This window comes from Trachymyrmex cornetzi, unplaced genomic scaffold (genome assembly GCF_001594075.2).
Source record: "Trachymyrmex cornetzi isolate Tcor2-1 unplaced genomic scaffold, Tcor1.1 scaffold152, whole genome shotgun sequence".
NCBI lineage: Eukaryota > Metazoa > Arthropoda > Insecta > Hymenoptera > Formicidae > Trachymyrmex > Trachymyrmex cornetzi.
The window spans coordinates 104,046-120,993 of NW_017296113.1; the positions used below are offsets into that span (position 1 = coordinate 104,046).

The window sequence follows — 16,948 nt, forward strand, 5'->3', positions numbered from 1 at the left end:
CCCACCACCGGCATCGTCATTAAGCAAGGTTTGTTTCATTTCTTTCTTACGTATCGCGCTTCCGATTTTTTCATTTCCGCCCCGTTTCGTCGTTTCGATTCCGTTTTCGATGAAAACGCACCACGAATTTCATTTCTGTCGACGTTAGTACGACGATCATGAGATTGTAGATATCGCAATTGCAATATACATTTATATGTAATGCTATACGAAACAGTATAATTATTATGGAATCTTGAATAAGTTTCTTAATACAATTGAGATATTACGTTAGGTTTGTAAAATAATTTGTCTACTACTTGAGAACTGTTTGTTGAAAAAAGAATAGTCAACATGAACTGTATACGATTTTATCTGATTTTTAAAGAGGTAACAAGGAGAATGGAAATAGATTTTTTCAACAAAAAGTACAAAAGTTATATCATGCGAATATTTTTTGTATTATTTTATATAAATATTATTGCATCGTCAAATAAATCGGAAACAAAAAGGCAAAATAAAATTAAATGAAATAATTGCAACCATCATTAATAACTTTCCAGCATATATATATTAATAATTGCATATAAATTTTATAAATACTAATTATTTTTTAATGCTTTTAGCGATTACTAAATAAATTTTAAATGTTCAAAATATTCATTATATTTTAATGATTGTATATTAACGATTTAATAGTTAATCAACATTTTAACATTTTATCGAAGAATCATTAATCGTCTTTCGAAATAAATATATACACATATGTATGTATTTTTTATTAAAAAGTTTATATTTAAAACTTTTAAAAATAATATTTAGTGGACCAGTGAAATTGATTGAAAAAAAATTCGAAATGATCGAGTTTAATTGTTATTAATTTTATAGACGAATTTATATTTTAATGCTCACTAAAGGCAATAGCGATACGATAAAACAGAACGTATCAGATAATCAGTCACGACACTCAAACAAAACACAATTAACTTAGGATCGGAGCTTCCATATCCAGATAAAAATGATAGAAATTAGAACAACCGATAATTATAAATTTTGCGCAATTAATTTTCCATAGGAACATCGTAAAGAAACTCATTGTCTCTTAACGTAACTTTGATAGTCCGCCGTTTTATATGGGAACGTCTATTTATAGCTCGACCGTGCGTTATACGCTCGGTGTGTCTATGTTTTAACGTTGTTTTACATCCTGAGCACACAGACGACGTGTATAGCGCTTCTCGTAAAGGTTAGAATACAAATTGAAAAGGTCGCACCCATGATGCGATACTCGCAGATCGCTCATGATCGCAAGAGTGCCGTTGTTGATAAAAGCTACTCTCAGCAACACGGATTTTGCTTTCGATCTAAGTTTCTTCTTGATGGAGATTGAAAAGGGATTAATTTGATAAATCGAGACACAGAAATTGTTTTCCCGTGCTTGTGAGTCGACCAAAAGAATTCACCACTCGCGATGTTTCCGCTCGTAAGAAAAGTCAAGCGCTGACATTTCGCTCGAACTGAGAGCATTCGAGTGAAATCGGTCTTGTCCAGTTCTACCCAGGACTTTTTCATCTTTTTTTTCTCGTTCGTTTATCGCTAGTTTTGCATTGAAGCGATTTTCTGGAATATACAGGGTGTCCTGAAATTTGTGAATCAAAACACTATAGCAAGAAAATTCTTGAAAAATTAAGTAAAAAAATTATTTATGAAATTTTTATTTTAAGCAGTAGTTTTTGAGATATGAGAGTTTAGTATGGCCAATATTACAGTTTAAACGGTCACTTGTGAGTATTAAGTCCGATATTTCATTTTTTGATTAATTTGTAATTTAAATTTAATCTTACTTAGCCTGATAATAATGTAAAAATTGTATTTTTCTATGATTAATCATTAAACTGATGATTTTGAAATAGTAACTTTAAAAGTTACTATTATTCATTACAAAATCATCAGTTTAGAAATCAATCATAGCTACAAAAGTTTTTACATTATTATCAAGTTATAATAAATCTAAATTAACTGGAAAATGAAAAATATTAATGAACGCGCTAAAATATAAATTCAACGTTCATTAACACTATCACACGACTCATAGACAAGTGGCTATCTAAACGCAGTCTGCAATTGATTATATTAAATTTGACCAATATAATTATCTTAAAAATTACTACTTAAAATAAAAATGTAGAAATAACTTTTTTTCCTTAACTTTCCGAGAACTTTCTTGTTATAGTATTTTGATTCGCAAATTTAGGGACACCTAGTATAACACCGTTTTATTGTTCAATATCTTTCACAGTAAAATTTTTTACAAACATAAATTTCTGCAGACAAGACATTATATCAAAGGGTTGGTTAAAAAATAGTTGAGGCAAAAGCACGAACTAAATAGGTTTTTTTACGATAATTTGATTTATTCGAACATTTCACGCGTTGTTGTAAATTCTCTCGTGACGACAGGAGACAGCAGAATTACTTGAATTTTCAGGGAGTTTATATGATTCCGGAGTTTACGCGATCCCAAAAAGGGACTGCGTGAATTCCAGAGAGGCCATTGATTATTTTATACATTCGCTAGCAGGGATCATCTGACGGCGATCTGATGGTAGCTACCGAAAATCCAACTTTGAATTTCAATCTCGAGGTGGTCAAGGTCCATCGAGAGTAATTCAATTCAGAAGCGCGAATCTCGCGGGGATAAGAAGTAACGCGTTGACTATTGTCGCCTGAGGTTCGAAACGGTGGAGAGCATACCAATACCTCGATTTTATAACTTCTAACGACAGTCCATACATCTATATTAATAAGAGTAGCGTATTTCTTTTATCTAAGCAAATGTTGACAATACGCGTCTTTCCATTGGCTGAATATGTACACTGTTAAATTTTATAGGGTCAAATTAACTCAATGTGAGTCACCACTGCTCCTACTAAATATATCGTTATTTTTAACTAAAATGATAATTAAATTTGACAATATATAATGTTAAATTGACCATCGTTTTAGTAAAAAAATAATGATATTATCGAGTAGGAGGTAACTCACATTAAGTTAATTTGACTCTACAAAATTTAACATATTGACTTTTTTAACCGCCATCTTGGATCTAATTGATCCAATAAGCACTTATGATACGTTGAGAGAAAAATGTACTAAACTTTAATAAATAACTGTTTGAATAGTAGTAATATAACATTTATTTTTGGAAAATAAATATTTGCTAAATAAAAAATAATAACAGTTAAATTAAATTAATAATTCTTGTACCGTAAAAATGTATGTTTACATTTAGTAAATATTCCCCCGACACTATTCAAACAAGTATTAAAATTTAGTACATTTTTCTCTCACAACCAGTGTTTATAGTATTAGATTCTACATGGTAGACTTTTGCACTGTTCTCTTATAAATATAGATCTCTACACAGTTCGGCATTGTTTCATTGTCATTATATACGACGGCATTGTTACATTGTCGTTATATACGATTATATTGTCGTTACGCGATTTTTTACTACGTATAATATCTGCGCAACCACAGTATAATATATTGGCACCGTCGTTAAAAATTACAGAATTGGAGTCCGGGGGGGGGGGGGGATGTACGATCGGCATATTTCGAAACGGTTTTAATAAGTCTGTTCGCGTTGAATCTTGTTCGCACTTTTTGCACTTGGCATCTTCGCTTTCTCTCTTTTCAAAGCCAAATATATGTCTAAGTGCAAAGATATTTGGGGATTTCATGGCAACGCGAACAGACCTAATATAATCGCGCGAGATGAATTAATTTCATCCGTGTGCTGTCAAAATTTTTTCGTATTCGACTATAATATATAATTCAAGAGCTACTTATGAATTAAACCTTGCAGATACATCTAGTAAAGCTTAGGTCTGTGTTGAACTTCAAGTTAACTTTATTTTAACATGCGAGACTAATTTATTTAATTTCTGTAACACCGATAATTAACAAGTTACGAAAATAAACGTCTAATTCAATTTTCGCCAAAGAGGATTCCTAATAGTACGATAATATGGACGATAAGTTTATTGCTGAAAAGAAGCGTTTAACGTACCTCACATGTTACGACTGTCTTGTAGATAAAACTCAAGAAGATTCGACTGGAAGGAAACTTGTTAGTATGGCGCATAGAATGTGCCTGGAAAGTTTCGAGTTAACTGGCAAATTACGGAAGTTGTGCGTTTTGTCGACACAGTATCGCCGAGTTTTGACTTACAAAACTTGGATGGTCGAAAAGTCTATAAGCATCGCGATTTCTATTAAAGTGGCATGAATATAATTCACATTTTAAGTTGAACAGCTTCCGATTTTATCCACTCAATTCTAGTGCTTGAGTCTGCGGCTTAATGATCTTAATATATTTCGATGGGAATTATTCTTCGTGTACTTGAAATCGTAAATACTGAAAAGAGAGAATGATTTATTCATAAGTCGTACACAACAAGAACGGTTTTGCTGAAGTGTCTGAAAATTTAACTAGATATCTGAAACTATTTTTGTTGGACAAAAAAATTACGTGGGAATTTCAAGCATGATAAGCAATGCTACAAAAAGTTTTAATATTTTAGCACCAGTTTGACGTCCTACATAATTATTTTCATGATCGAACGTTATTTTCAGATTTGCATCTAGCTAAATTTTTAAATACTTCACTGTCCTTTTCATCCACGGTAATAATAAATAATAGTCATACGGGCCGTGATATTATAACTTTTCAACAATTAACGTTCAAAATTGCTTTCTCCGGCCTAGACACGGCCGGATATTAATCGCGGCTAGAATAGAGGCTCCCTTGATCGACAGCGAAAAAAAAGATCGAAGCTCATTGACACTCCTTTCTTTTTCTTCATCGCGACGTCGACGCCGGCCGACGCGACGGGCCGAAGTCGGACTGCAAGTCACGATTTTATCGACCATACGAATCGTAAAAGCCAAGAATGCCGTATCCCCGCGTACGACTTTCTTACACGGAATGCAGCTTACATGGCTCGAGTGCTTTCCTCCACGAGAAGGAATGAGCCAAGTATCCAGAATATACAGGAGGAAAAACAAGCAGATTATGAGTTGCGCATCTGCTAATTAGTTACGATGGAATTAAGACCCTACGAAGTACGAGTAATTATTCGCGACGATAAACGAAGGAGGTATTCTCCATGTTGCAGCACGCTCCGGTTGCCAATCATAATACGCTCTGTTTCATTTCGGCCGCGTACATTGTTGATTGAAATAAGTACAGTAGTTATGCATTCCATGCATTTGAAAGTAACAGTGCTACGTTACGTGTGCGTAACAAAATTCGTGTGGAAACAACTCAAAAATACTACTGCTTGCGTAACAGAGGAACGAAGTTATTCTTATAAATTTGATACGCTTTACAGCAAGAAAGTCGACATATTATCTGGCATTTATCAATTATTATACACTTATACAGTCACGAACCGTTTAAACTCCCTTCACTTATCTTATCTGCAATTTTTTTCTCGAGGCATTTAAAGATAATCAACTAGTACATTTCAAATATTGTAATGCATATTGATCTATGAAAGATAACACAGTTATATAAAAACAGATATTTTTTTCAGAACCTGAATAAAGTGTTTTTCGATGATCTTGTTCGCTGGAAACGAATTGGGCGGCGAAATTGATTTATCATGTCGAGTTTAATTATTAAATTGAATAGATATAATTATCTATATACAATTTAAATGATTCATAATTTGCTAATTATACATATGAAAAAAAGTCGTACTTTAATAAATATACATTCACATTTTATAGATAAAAGATAGCACTTTAAAGTGACCTAAATGAAATTGAAAAAAACTGTTTTGATCGAAAAAAAACGGTAAATACGACCATTAACGGTAAAAACGCCAATTTTGGCACATTTAATCTCAATTTTCTCGGAAATCTGATGTGATAGGCAATTTGGCTATCAGATTTGTTTTCAGCGACCAAAAGTCCATCTGAAAACACTTTGTTTATTCAAGTTTCCAAAAAAATATTGAACTGTATAATTTGTCAATTTTAAATTAATTTTAGTTTTATGCGAAAGAAAGATAATAGATATTCAGTAAACACGAACTGTAACAGTAACATCAATGTTATAATTTGATAATTTCACACTCAACAATATGTAATATAACAGATGTTATACGTAATAGTTAGATTGTTGAGTATAAAATTATCACATTATGTTATACGTATACTGTTGGTTGATGTTTATACTATCATTATTCAAAGATAAAAGTATCGGAAAGAGAACAGTAGGGGGCCCAACTAGGCTTCCTCGAGTAGAGTGATTCAATTCCGTTGGAGCTCGTTTTAAGAATTATAGATTAGCATGAGCGCGAAAACATCGATGAGAATGATCACGGTCGAGAATCATTGACGTTCTCGCGTGTCACGTAAATCGCCTTCCTGGAACGAAGGCCACGAGAAAGTTCGTGCCGCTGCTGGTTCAGTGCCACGGTCACGCTACGTGCGTGGCATCGATAGCGACGAAAGTAAACTAAATCCGAAAGATTACGCAATGCCGTTTTAACAGTCACCCGACGTGCCGCCGCCTCCTTTCTCATTCTTTTCCTCTTTCTCTTTGCTCTCCTATTCATCGTTCATCTCGGCTATTCTCTCAGACGAGCGCACTAGATGTCGTCGGTAGAAACTTCAATTGTGACTTGAGGTACAGCGACGTTTTTGACGGAACGTGTAAAGAAACGAATAACTTATACACTCTTCATTTTTTTCAATATCCAGTTAAGATTGTAGCATACAAAAAAAAAACAGAACATGAGCAATTAGTAAATCAACGTTTTGGACTCTACTGCGAGGGGGTAACCACTAGTTGAAATATTGTCCCACAGATTACATGATTTCATATGATTTCATCTGATTATAAATAATTTTTTTACTACATATGAAGTCATTTGGTAGGATATACGATTTTATTTAATACTACACAATGATTTCTCGTGGTTGTACATGTCATTATCGGATTATACATAGAGATTTCATATGAATTTTATAATGATTTCGAGGACTCTGTCCCATGATTACATTAAGTGATTATCCCCTCTCTCTACTGTAATTGGCCAATTCGTTTACTACTTACGTTTTACTGTTCAAGTTTTTTGTATGTGCTATGGCCCTTAAGGTTGTAACACACAAAAAACTTAAACAATAGGACGTAAACAGTAAGCAAATTAACATTTTGGATTTATTACTGCTTACGTTAATATCTTACATTTTCTGCTGTGATTAGCCAATACATTTACTGCCTAACATTTTTTCGTGCTATGGCTTTTGAAGCGTAATTTTATCTCCTTTCTCTTTCATTTATGTTATATCATTTCTTTTCTATTTCTTCAACTTCTTATTGTATATTTTTTCAAGTCAATACGAAATTGTTACTTAAAGATTCCAATTTGACATTAAAATAATAAGAAAAATTGAATAATTTACTGCCTAAAAATTTTAGAATGAATCCTACTCCGAAGAGTGATTCAAATTTCATTCTTAAGAATTGAAAACTGAGTCACTGTTTTTCAAGACTGGCTCAATTTTTATTCTTTAGACTGAAATTTCGTGAGTACCCAAGCTTGCATATATTTTAGCACTAATTAATGCCATGGATATTGTGAGATTTGTGGCTAGCAAAATTTACAACAAACAGTTATCGATCTTACGTAACGTAAGAATGTTCATTTTTGTCGAAACAATTTTCATGTCGAAGAAAGAAATTTTTCGAAAATTCATAAGATTCAGCAGTTCGTACCGTGTTTAGATTCAAAGCGCATGCAAAGAGAGGAGACTAAATAGAGAGAGAGAGAGAGAGAGAGAGAGAGAGAGAGAGAGAGCGAAAGAAAACGCGGGTATTAACGTGAAGAAATATTCCGTGCATCGACAAAAAATAACGCGGTATTCCATTATCCTCGTCGGCATGATGCAAAACCGGTCGAAATGATTGGATTTTTATCTCCGGTCTCTTTTTCTCCCTTTCTCCATCCTCTTCTCTCTTACACCCTACTCGCTCGTTCGTTCTCTCCATCTCGATTTTTCCCTCTCGCGTTCCATCCGTCTCTTCCTGCCTCTCTTCCTCCAACTCGCGTACGTGTGTATTTGTTCTCCTCTCGTTATCTCTCTCCCCGTCTCGCTTTATTCCGCGGGACGTGCAGAAAGATTACGCCAGTGTCAGACGAGGAGCGAGAATATGTATACATACTCACACATGGTCGCACGTATAAATGCAAGCGTGTGACTCGCGCAGGAAGACGCATGTGCGTGCATGTAAATATTCACATGTACGCATGCACGCATATACACGTGTGTATGCGAGGACGGGCGCGCACTGTGTTACCGTGTGACTCATCCAGGTACATTGCACCCGGTACGTGTCCGGTACGAGCTCGATCGCATACACCCGTCGGCCATCCGACTCCGATATTTTCCGATTTTTCGATTCGGCACGCACACGAAGGAAGGTCGATTCCGTGCCGCGCGTCAAAACGATTCCAGACGGTCGTCATCTGCTCGTATTGCCACCCTCATCCCAAATTCGTTCGTCCTTATTGCTTTTCGATCTCCATTTTTACGGTCTTATCAGGAAAATCGGACGAGAAGACTTCTCCCAGGAGTCCCAAGAGTTTCGTAAACCGCGACTCTCAGACCAAATACAATTGCATACTTTTATATATTGATCGGAGGAAAACGTCTATCTACTTGCAATCGGGCAACAAACTTTTCACAAAGTATGCATAAATAAATTACTTGACATTAGGATAAATATACTTAATTATATTAGTTTAATTAATCTATTAGTATATTATTGTCTGATAGCACAGTTGTTGCATATAATTTTCATTAATTAAATCATTCCACCGAAACATTAATTTATTGTTAAAACTTCCTCCTAATAATAAAATAATTGAATGGAAATCGATTAAAAGAGGATCGACTTTCGCTTCCTATAGAAAAAAAAATTATAGAAAAGCGACTTATCCTAATATATGATATTCTAATACGTAATGCTAAGTAACATTATTTGAGCTAGAAACGATCGCCACGTTCGGTCCGATAATATTCACGTAGGTACGTCGAGTATTTTCCTCCGCCAGGACGAGGCGACGGGTAAAGTAAGTTAGTCGCGTAGCGACTATCGATCGAACGTGTAGTTCTCCGTTTCTCGCCGCGTCTCTTCTTTTCTCCATCTTCGCGTCGAGGCGAAAATCCAGCGATGCGACGAATGCTTGTCTTCGATTCATGTTAGCGCGACGCCTCGGGAATCGCGCGCGTGAATTATTAAGAGTGGCCGCGCGCGGGTAAATACTCCACGATCCATCTTCGTCGCTCTCCTCTTCCTCTCTATCTTTCTCCGCTTCTTCTCTTCATCCTCTTTTCATCCACCACTCCTCTCTCTTCTCGTTCCCACTACATTTTCCACTCACACCACGGCGTCTCCTCCGTCGCTTCTTCCCCTTCGCTCTCTTTCGCGATTTCTCTCTTCCTTACGTGCTCTTTTCTCTTCTCCTCGTCCTTCCTTTCTTCCCCCTCCTCGTACACCAACGCCAGTGCCTTTCTCTCCGTCTCTTTTTTCCGAAGTCTCTTCCCCTCCTACCCGCAACTGTCTTTCTTTCTCTCTTCTATCAGTATTCTCTTTTTCTTTCTTTCTGTCTCTCGCTCTCGCTCTTTCGCTTTTTTCTCTTCCTCGCACCTCAAGAGCAATGAACTCTCGGTAGGGTATATCATCGGTGAAGTGATGCTACCACCAGCGCGCACGTCGGCGCGCGAGCGCGACCACCAACACGCACGTACCTTCTATACCGTGTATCTCTTTCTTTCTCAGCGTTTGATGCTTCGTGTAGCTCGCTTGCTTACTTTCTTCCCATCTATCTAGTTTTCTTTCTTTATCTCATCCTCCGTATTCTTGCTTTCCGAATCCCCCTCTTTCTCTTTCTCTCCTCTTTCTTCTCTTTCTCTTCTCGATCTTGGTATGTAGTATAATATTAAGCATTTATAACATAGGTAATATTGTATAAATGATAAAGTGAAATGTATAATCTGTACGATAATATTAATGTCCGAAAGGTATACTAATCTCTCAGTTGATATTTAGATATTTTTCTTGAATTTCTCTCCGGCACGCTAAGTTATCGCGAAAAGTTATCTGATTTGTCGGATAAATTTTAACGAGTCGCTCGACCTGTTCCTTAGACATCCTGCTCGCTCTTCGCTGCATCTTGCATGCATTTGAGTGCATCGCACTTACTTCCTGTAGCACCCCCTATATCGAAGAAGGAGAACATGTTTATAGCGCTATCGCGGTTCTTCGCGGCATACCGCGTTGTCTTCCTCACTGTCGAAGACCGTTTTTATAACAGACAGAAGAAATTTGTAAAGAGAGATGAAGCTTCAAATATCATTGAATGGGATCGAAATTATTATGTGATGAACTTTAAATACGATTCTTCATTCAAGTAAATGTCCAACTCAACGTAATTATTATGTGACAGATTGCTGACCAATTAGCAAAGAGTTCTTTTTGTTAAGAAGAGAAAGAGGTTTTGTCTTGACAAGAACTTTTTAATATTTACAATGATAGTAAATTTCAAATAATATTAATGTGAAAGTTTTATAAATGAGACTATAATTCGACCTAAACTAGATATTCAATTAAGTCTCCAATAATGGATTTGACGTTTATAAAAATGTATCGAAAGCTTTTATATTCTATCTATTTTACGCTACCCGAGAAAAGTTATCGATATTTTGATTGACATTTACCTACTTCCTTATTAATAGCGGTTTTTATATTAACTTTTTAAAATACTACTACTATTAATACTACTGATAGATATTATGTAACAATTTTATTCGTTTTATTTGTTACTAATAATTATATTTCTATAAAATTAATAAATACTTTTTTTATACAAATACATCTCAATGATTATCGATAACAGTATCAAAATTTAATGTCCGAATTGCGGTGCGAAATTCTTCTACCTAAAAGAAACGAATAACCGTTGCAACGTGACTGCTTGGCATCCATGAAATCGCGTGTTGGTGCGAAATGGTCACGCCGCGGTGAAATTAAACGAGATTGATTCAGAGTAGTCATTTTGCGTGTGCCGTGCTGAGATGTAGCGTATACCTTCGCGTGTGTCCGGAAATGCAGGCGGGTGCAATAATGGTGGCTGGTGGGAACGCCCTCAACGTGAGTCTAGGTTTCCCTTTAATTTTTCAGGTCTTGACGGTCAATGGCCGTTACATAAGTCAACGAAAAGACGATGAGATACAGAATGGGATAATTAGCTCATTCTGTGTACATAGTTCAAGGACGGAATAGTTCTTTACTCTAAAATACTTTCGGTAGAGGAGAGAGAGAGAGAGATGTTTCGGATACTTTTATTTGATTCACTTTTTGATTCCCTTTGCTAGTTCTATATTGCTTTTATTTCTGTATTCTGTATACTGAGTAAATAATACTGTTGACAGAAATCATGATTCCGCGACGTTGACGCTTGAACGACTCAGAATTGTAGTTTTCAGCAAAGCGTCGATAAATCGTTTCTACGTATTGCCGCTAACAAAATTACCGTTCTATTGAGAGCATTGTTCCCCAGACGAAGTTTAATTCGTCGACGATCCTAAAATTTTGTAGAATCGATATAATTTATTCAGCAACACATTTATTATTTTAATAATTAATTGAATAAATCATTTTACGAGAAAAAATTTAATATTGAAAATCTATCTCAAAAAAGTAATTTTCGTTTTAATTTTATATTTAAGAAAGTAAACGAAGAGATATTATACATATTTGATGTTCTTTTAAATGAATATTTTCTTGTGTGCTTCATTATAAAACAAGCTTTAAAAAGCTATTGAATTATTAAATTTTCACAGCTCACAGCTTCCAATAATGGAGAGATTCTCTATTTGGCGGTGATTATTTTCGAAGTGCAACAAGATTACTCTTATAAAAGACAAAGAATCTGATTTATGATGCAGTTGTATTAATTAATTAGTTTTATAATTAAAAACGTTGAATTTTCAAATATTTTCGGAAAACACCCTACTCTAAATTTAATGAAGGTATTCTCGACGGTACCTTTTGTGCGATCGTTCCGGGACACCTGGTACAATTCGCGAACGCCGTACGTGTTATTTCCTTTCTCGCCCGCCCGTAGGTTTGCACGTATATGTATATACGCGTTTTTTTTTTTTGCGCGCGTGTGTACCTGCATATGCACATTGGTGCAGCGTGCTTTACACGGCGCGGCGGGCGCGTACTGGTGGACTCGCGCAAACAAATACACGCACAGGAGACAGAAAGACGTATGCGCGCGTGTGGGGCACGGCACTGTAAGCGAATGCTAATAATATTCACTTCCTGCAACTCGGTTACATTAAATCACCGCCAGGCAACTTCTCCGCCTCGCCCGCTTTTCCGCGTTATTATCGTTTTCCTTCTCTCGCGCGCGCGATACTTACTCCGCGATATCGCGATCACCACCGACGCCACGTGCGAGTACTCCGCGAGAGAATGTGAGAAACTGCGTGCCGGCGTAATCTCGGCGCAAGCTCAATTTTCGATGTTGCAGCAGATTATGAGATACGGACGCGCGCTAATTGTCATACGTCGATCGCCACAAATGGATACAGGAATCGTTAATGGTATCGAAATTGGAGCTCGCTGAAAATACATTCAATCTCTGTGATGTATATTCTCTTCCGGTACGTCCTCCTGTCATTCATTTTGTAATTCAAGTTATCGAATATTAACTTCTTCCATCCTGTTGTCCCGAATTGTAGCGACGTGAATTATTGTTATACTTCAAGTATAATAATTCTGATGTATACTTATTTTATGCACTTTAATAAAAAATTTTGTATATTATTTATTTTAGATCAAGCTTAATTTTGTTATCTTTCAAGCAGTAATCAAAATTTGTATGACAGGACGTTTTCAAAGCTCAGAAATAATTCGGTATCGACAGATATTATCAGAGCAATAACTTCAGAAGCTGTTGCATCTCGATATCCGTTTCCATTAGTCAATTAAATTTCACTCAATCAAATGTACAAATCAAAGTAGACATTTCTTAATTAATGTGAAATATCTGACTGTACGAACGAATGAAAGGAAGTTTAAAAGTCTGTTGTCTGTGGCTGAACTAGTATACACTTTTGAAACTTAAAGTGAGATAGATATTGATATTTGACGAAAGCGAGAAAGAGAATTCTAGTGCAGTCTAATGCAGAAATAAAAAACAAACCTAATTTATTCTATACTGAGAGAAAATTGTTTGATACGTATTTATTTTATTGATATGTGACTAACAAAAACTTTCTTACTTTTTTTATTTATAAGTTATATTGTCTTAATCAAAATTTGATTATTTTAATTTAATTAATCAAATTTTGATTAGAATAACAATTTTTGTTATTCTAACTAAATTTACTGTTCTAATAAAAATTTGATTGGAATAACCAAATTTTGACTAGAATAATACAATTTTTAATAAAAAAATAAAAAAGATAGTCCTATTTCAACAAAATAAATGGTTATATGTACTGAAACATTTCTCTCGATGTAATATATATAATTTAATCTCAGCATCCTGGATCCATGCAAATTCGGCAGTCGTCTGATCCTTATGTATCATCATACTCGTGGGATCATTGACCACGCGTGTGTGTCCAAGAATTCACACATATACACAAATACACAACACAACACACACGAACACTACTGCTAGCAGTAAGGATGCAGGCCTTGACCATGAATACGGGTTGGTGGATTGCATAACTATAGTCAAGTGCTTGTGACACAACGATGCTTCTTCGTGTATGTGAATCGTGGCACACATGCGCATGGTATGATCGTACAGCTCGAGCTCGCGTGGGTCGATGGGCGATGCTCTCCAACGATTCGCGCGCGCACGTTGTTCAAGAATATTGCTCGACGGGAGGCTTCATCAAAAATTCAATCCAAAATCGAAACAAGATAAATTTTTCTGTTTCACGAAATCATTGCTCGCGCGTATTCTCTGCACAAGTTCCTAAAGATATTTCCAAAGCTTAACCGAGAAATAAAATGTTTAGAAGGCAATCACTTTGAGCTAGATTTGTTATATTGAATAATATGACATGCGTCTCATATTGTTTTGAAATAAAAATTCTGAATTAATTGACGAAAAAGATACTGAAATTAAGTGCTATCAATTTTAGAGTATCTTCGAAGTACCGTTTCTCTCTAATTATTTCTGATCGACATTTGTTACCAAAGCAATCTCCTGTTATTTTCTATAGCAATTTGCATCGCTTGAGATTCGCTGCAGATATTTTCCAAGTATTTTTAATCCTTTCGTTCCTAGCTTTTAATTTTTACAGGGCGAAAAAGCCAGTAACGTTGAAACAGAGTCATATTTTGAGACAAGGAATACAATAAAATAATAAATTATAACAAATCTTATTCCAAGAGAGAGAGAAAAGCTGTAAGATTTTGAAAATAGACCACTTCCCTCTGAAGGTTAATAGTATTGACATTGACTGATATCGCACTGATACTCTTTTCCACGGTGATATTATATTTTTTAAAGATCTTTATATATCTTGACGTCTCGAAACCCGGCACTTTAGACAGAAGGACGCGAACGCGATTCGGAAGGACGTGAATGCGAGCGCAGTCGAGTTGAAATACGCTCGATGCAGAGGCACGCGCCGGCCATTATGTATCCGCGATGTAAGGCTACGACCTTGCTTTAAGTTTCAAACAGCTGTCCAAGCCTACTTTTTAAACCTGCATGAAGTAGCCGGCGGCGTCGGTAAATTAAAAGAGATGCCGCGGGCAGGCGGGAACACAAAATCAGGTGATCAAATTGATGATTACTGTGTGAGCGATTGATTTTTATGGTTATTGAATAATCAATAAATGTGACCAATCTGACGGCTGGAACAAAGTTCCCGGGTGAAGTATAATCGTATCAATCATTAATGAATATTCATCATTAATGAATATCAGCGATAAATTATTTTGATTATTGGATAATCGATAGACACGAGTAATCCGACGGCGAGAATAAGAGGTTGGACGAAACGTAATTAAATTAATGAGTATTGAATAATGAAATTAACGATCGATGATATTGACTGAATAAATGCTAAATACGATTAATCGGAGATAAAATTGGTCAAAACGTAAAATCAAATTACTAAGTATAATTACGGATTGTGAGTAATCAAATTAATTAAGTATCTCGTGCATGAATTATTAATTATTTGAGATACGAATATAAAAAGTAGATATTCTACATTAATATCACATCTTTTCAACTACAGTTTCTTCGAGTAATTTGATTTTTCTTTCATGGAAATTGCAAGCCGCTTTTATCGTAATTTTCTTATTTTTAACATTTTTTCTTTCTTTTCTTTTAATAAAAAGATTAAAGCTCTTAGCTCGCTGCAGTCATTTTATGACGTCAAAAGCGAGAAAAATACATAAAGAAAATTCTTGCCAATTACATTAAAATATAAATATTTTTGAATAACGTATTTTTTATAGTCGTTTTTAAAATACATCAAAAACTCCCATTGTATAATATTTCGGCAATCAATAGACAACTATATATTTGAAATTAAATTATGTCTAAACAAAAAACGGAACAAGCTATATGAAAGTTGTCGAATTGAAATAAATACAATTTTATTCAATTTCAAAATAAAAGGAAAGTTTTCGATATATTTTGCAAGTCTATAAAATGCAAATATTGAAAAATATTTCTATTTTAATCTGTGTTTTTGTAAAAATGTTTACTATGTGTGTGTGTTTTCCACCTCTGACGTCATTAATTTATATATCAGTGGTGACTGGACATAAGTCTGAAACGTTATTCAGTTATTCCTCTAAAACAACTTTTGTCGTGTATATCTCATTGAAAAACTCAGCTTACATTTTCCATTTATCTGAAATGTATGCGTTGGTCTCCTCTTATTCTCGCAAACGAAAATTAGGACCTTCTTACAAATTGGCTGTAAATCGCACGGCGTACGATGCAACTTTTATTTCCTAATTCTCACGCTTCCAGTCCTTGGAACGAACAAAGTCAAACGAATGGCGCACTCGTCGCTTTTGGACAAAGGTCGAATGGTTGTTCAGAACATTAAGAAACTCGAGGAACAATCCGCGAATTCCGGTATACGCTGTGTGTACATAAAATGTGTTACCAGTTATAAATTGTTCTAAAAAATATTTAGATATAACGTTCAGAAATAAAAATGTACCAAAAATAAAACAGATATTTAATTCGAAATGGGATGTTTTAAATGTCTTATAACACTTCGACTTCTCAACTAATTTTGACGTTAAGCTTAATAAAAATCTAGTGTATTATTTTAATAAATAAAAAAAATAATAAGTGGCTTAAGTTTAAAAAATTGTAAACAATAAGGAGCCACAATAATCCAGCCACAACGCTTGATATGTTTAGCTTAAAGCATATATTTCAAATAAAATTAAGTAAACGTTTCGGTCTAACACATGTGACCATCTTCAGTACATTAAATTTTCATATTATAATTAAAATCGGAACATCCAGTTATCAAAATACAAAAGAGAAAAATTTGTTTATCCTTACATAATCACTAAACACATTAAAGAATTTTTTATAAAGTTACAGTATATAACGCCATAAATTCGCAATAGTATGTATTCCGCAGGGAAAGAAATATTGCATTTGTAGAACGATTTTTATCATAATGTTATATATAAAATTTGTATCCGTCGACTACGTGATTGCCTGATGCTAATGTAGATTATTGAAAGAACCAAAAAAGAAGAAAAAACCAAAAAAACAAAAACCATTAATAATCAAACTGTCAATTAATTTTTAATGCAATCACGTTTCGTCAAATGTGATTTTTAATATGTTCACCACGTATTCGTTGATAT

General features: G+C 34.8%; 1 protein-coding gene across 1 annotated transcript in view; it reads left to right on the forward strand.

Moving 5' to 3' along the window:
• Positions 1-16,948, forward strand: part of Eip78C (Ecdysone-induced protein 78C) — a 79,382-nt gene that overhangs the window by 6,634 nt on the left and 55,800 nt on the right. The window contains exon 3 of the mRNA XM_018502952.1: positions 1-28. Within this exon, the coding sequence (XP_018358454.1) occupies positions 1-28 (28 nt within the window). The remainder of the gene's footprint in view (positions 29-16,948) is intronic.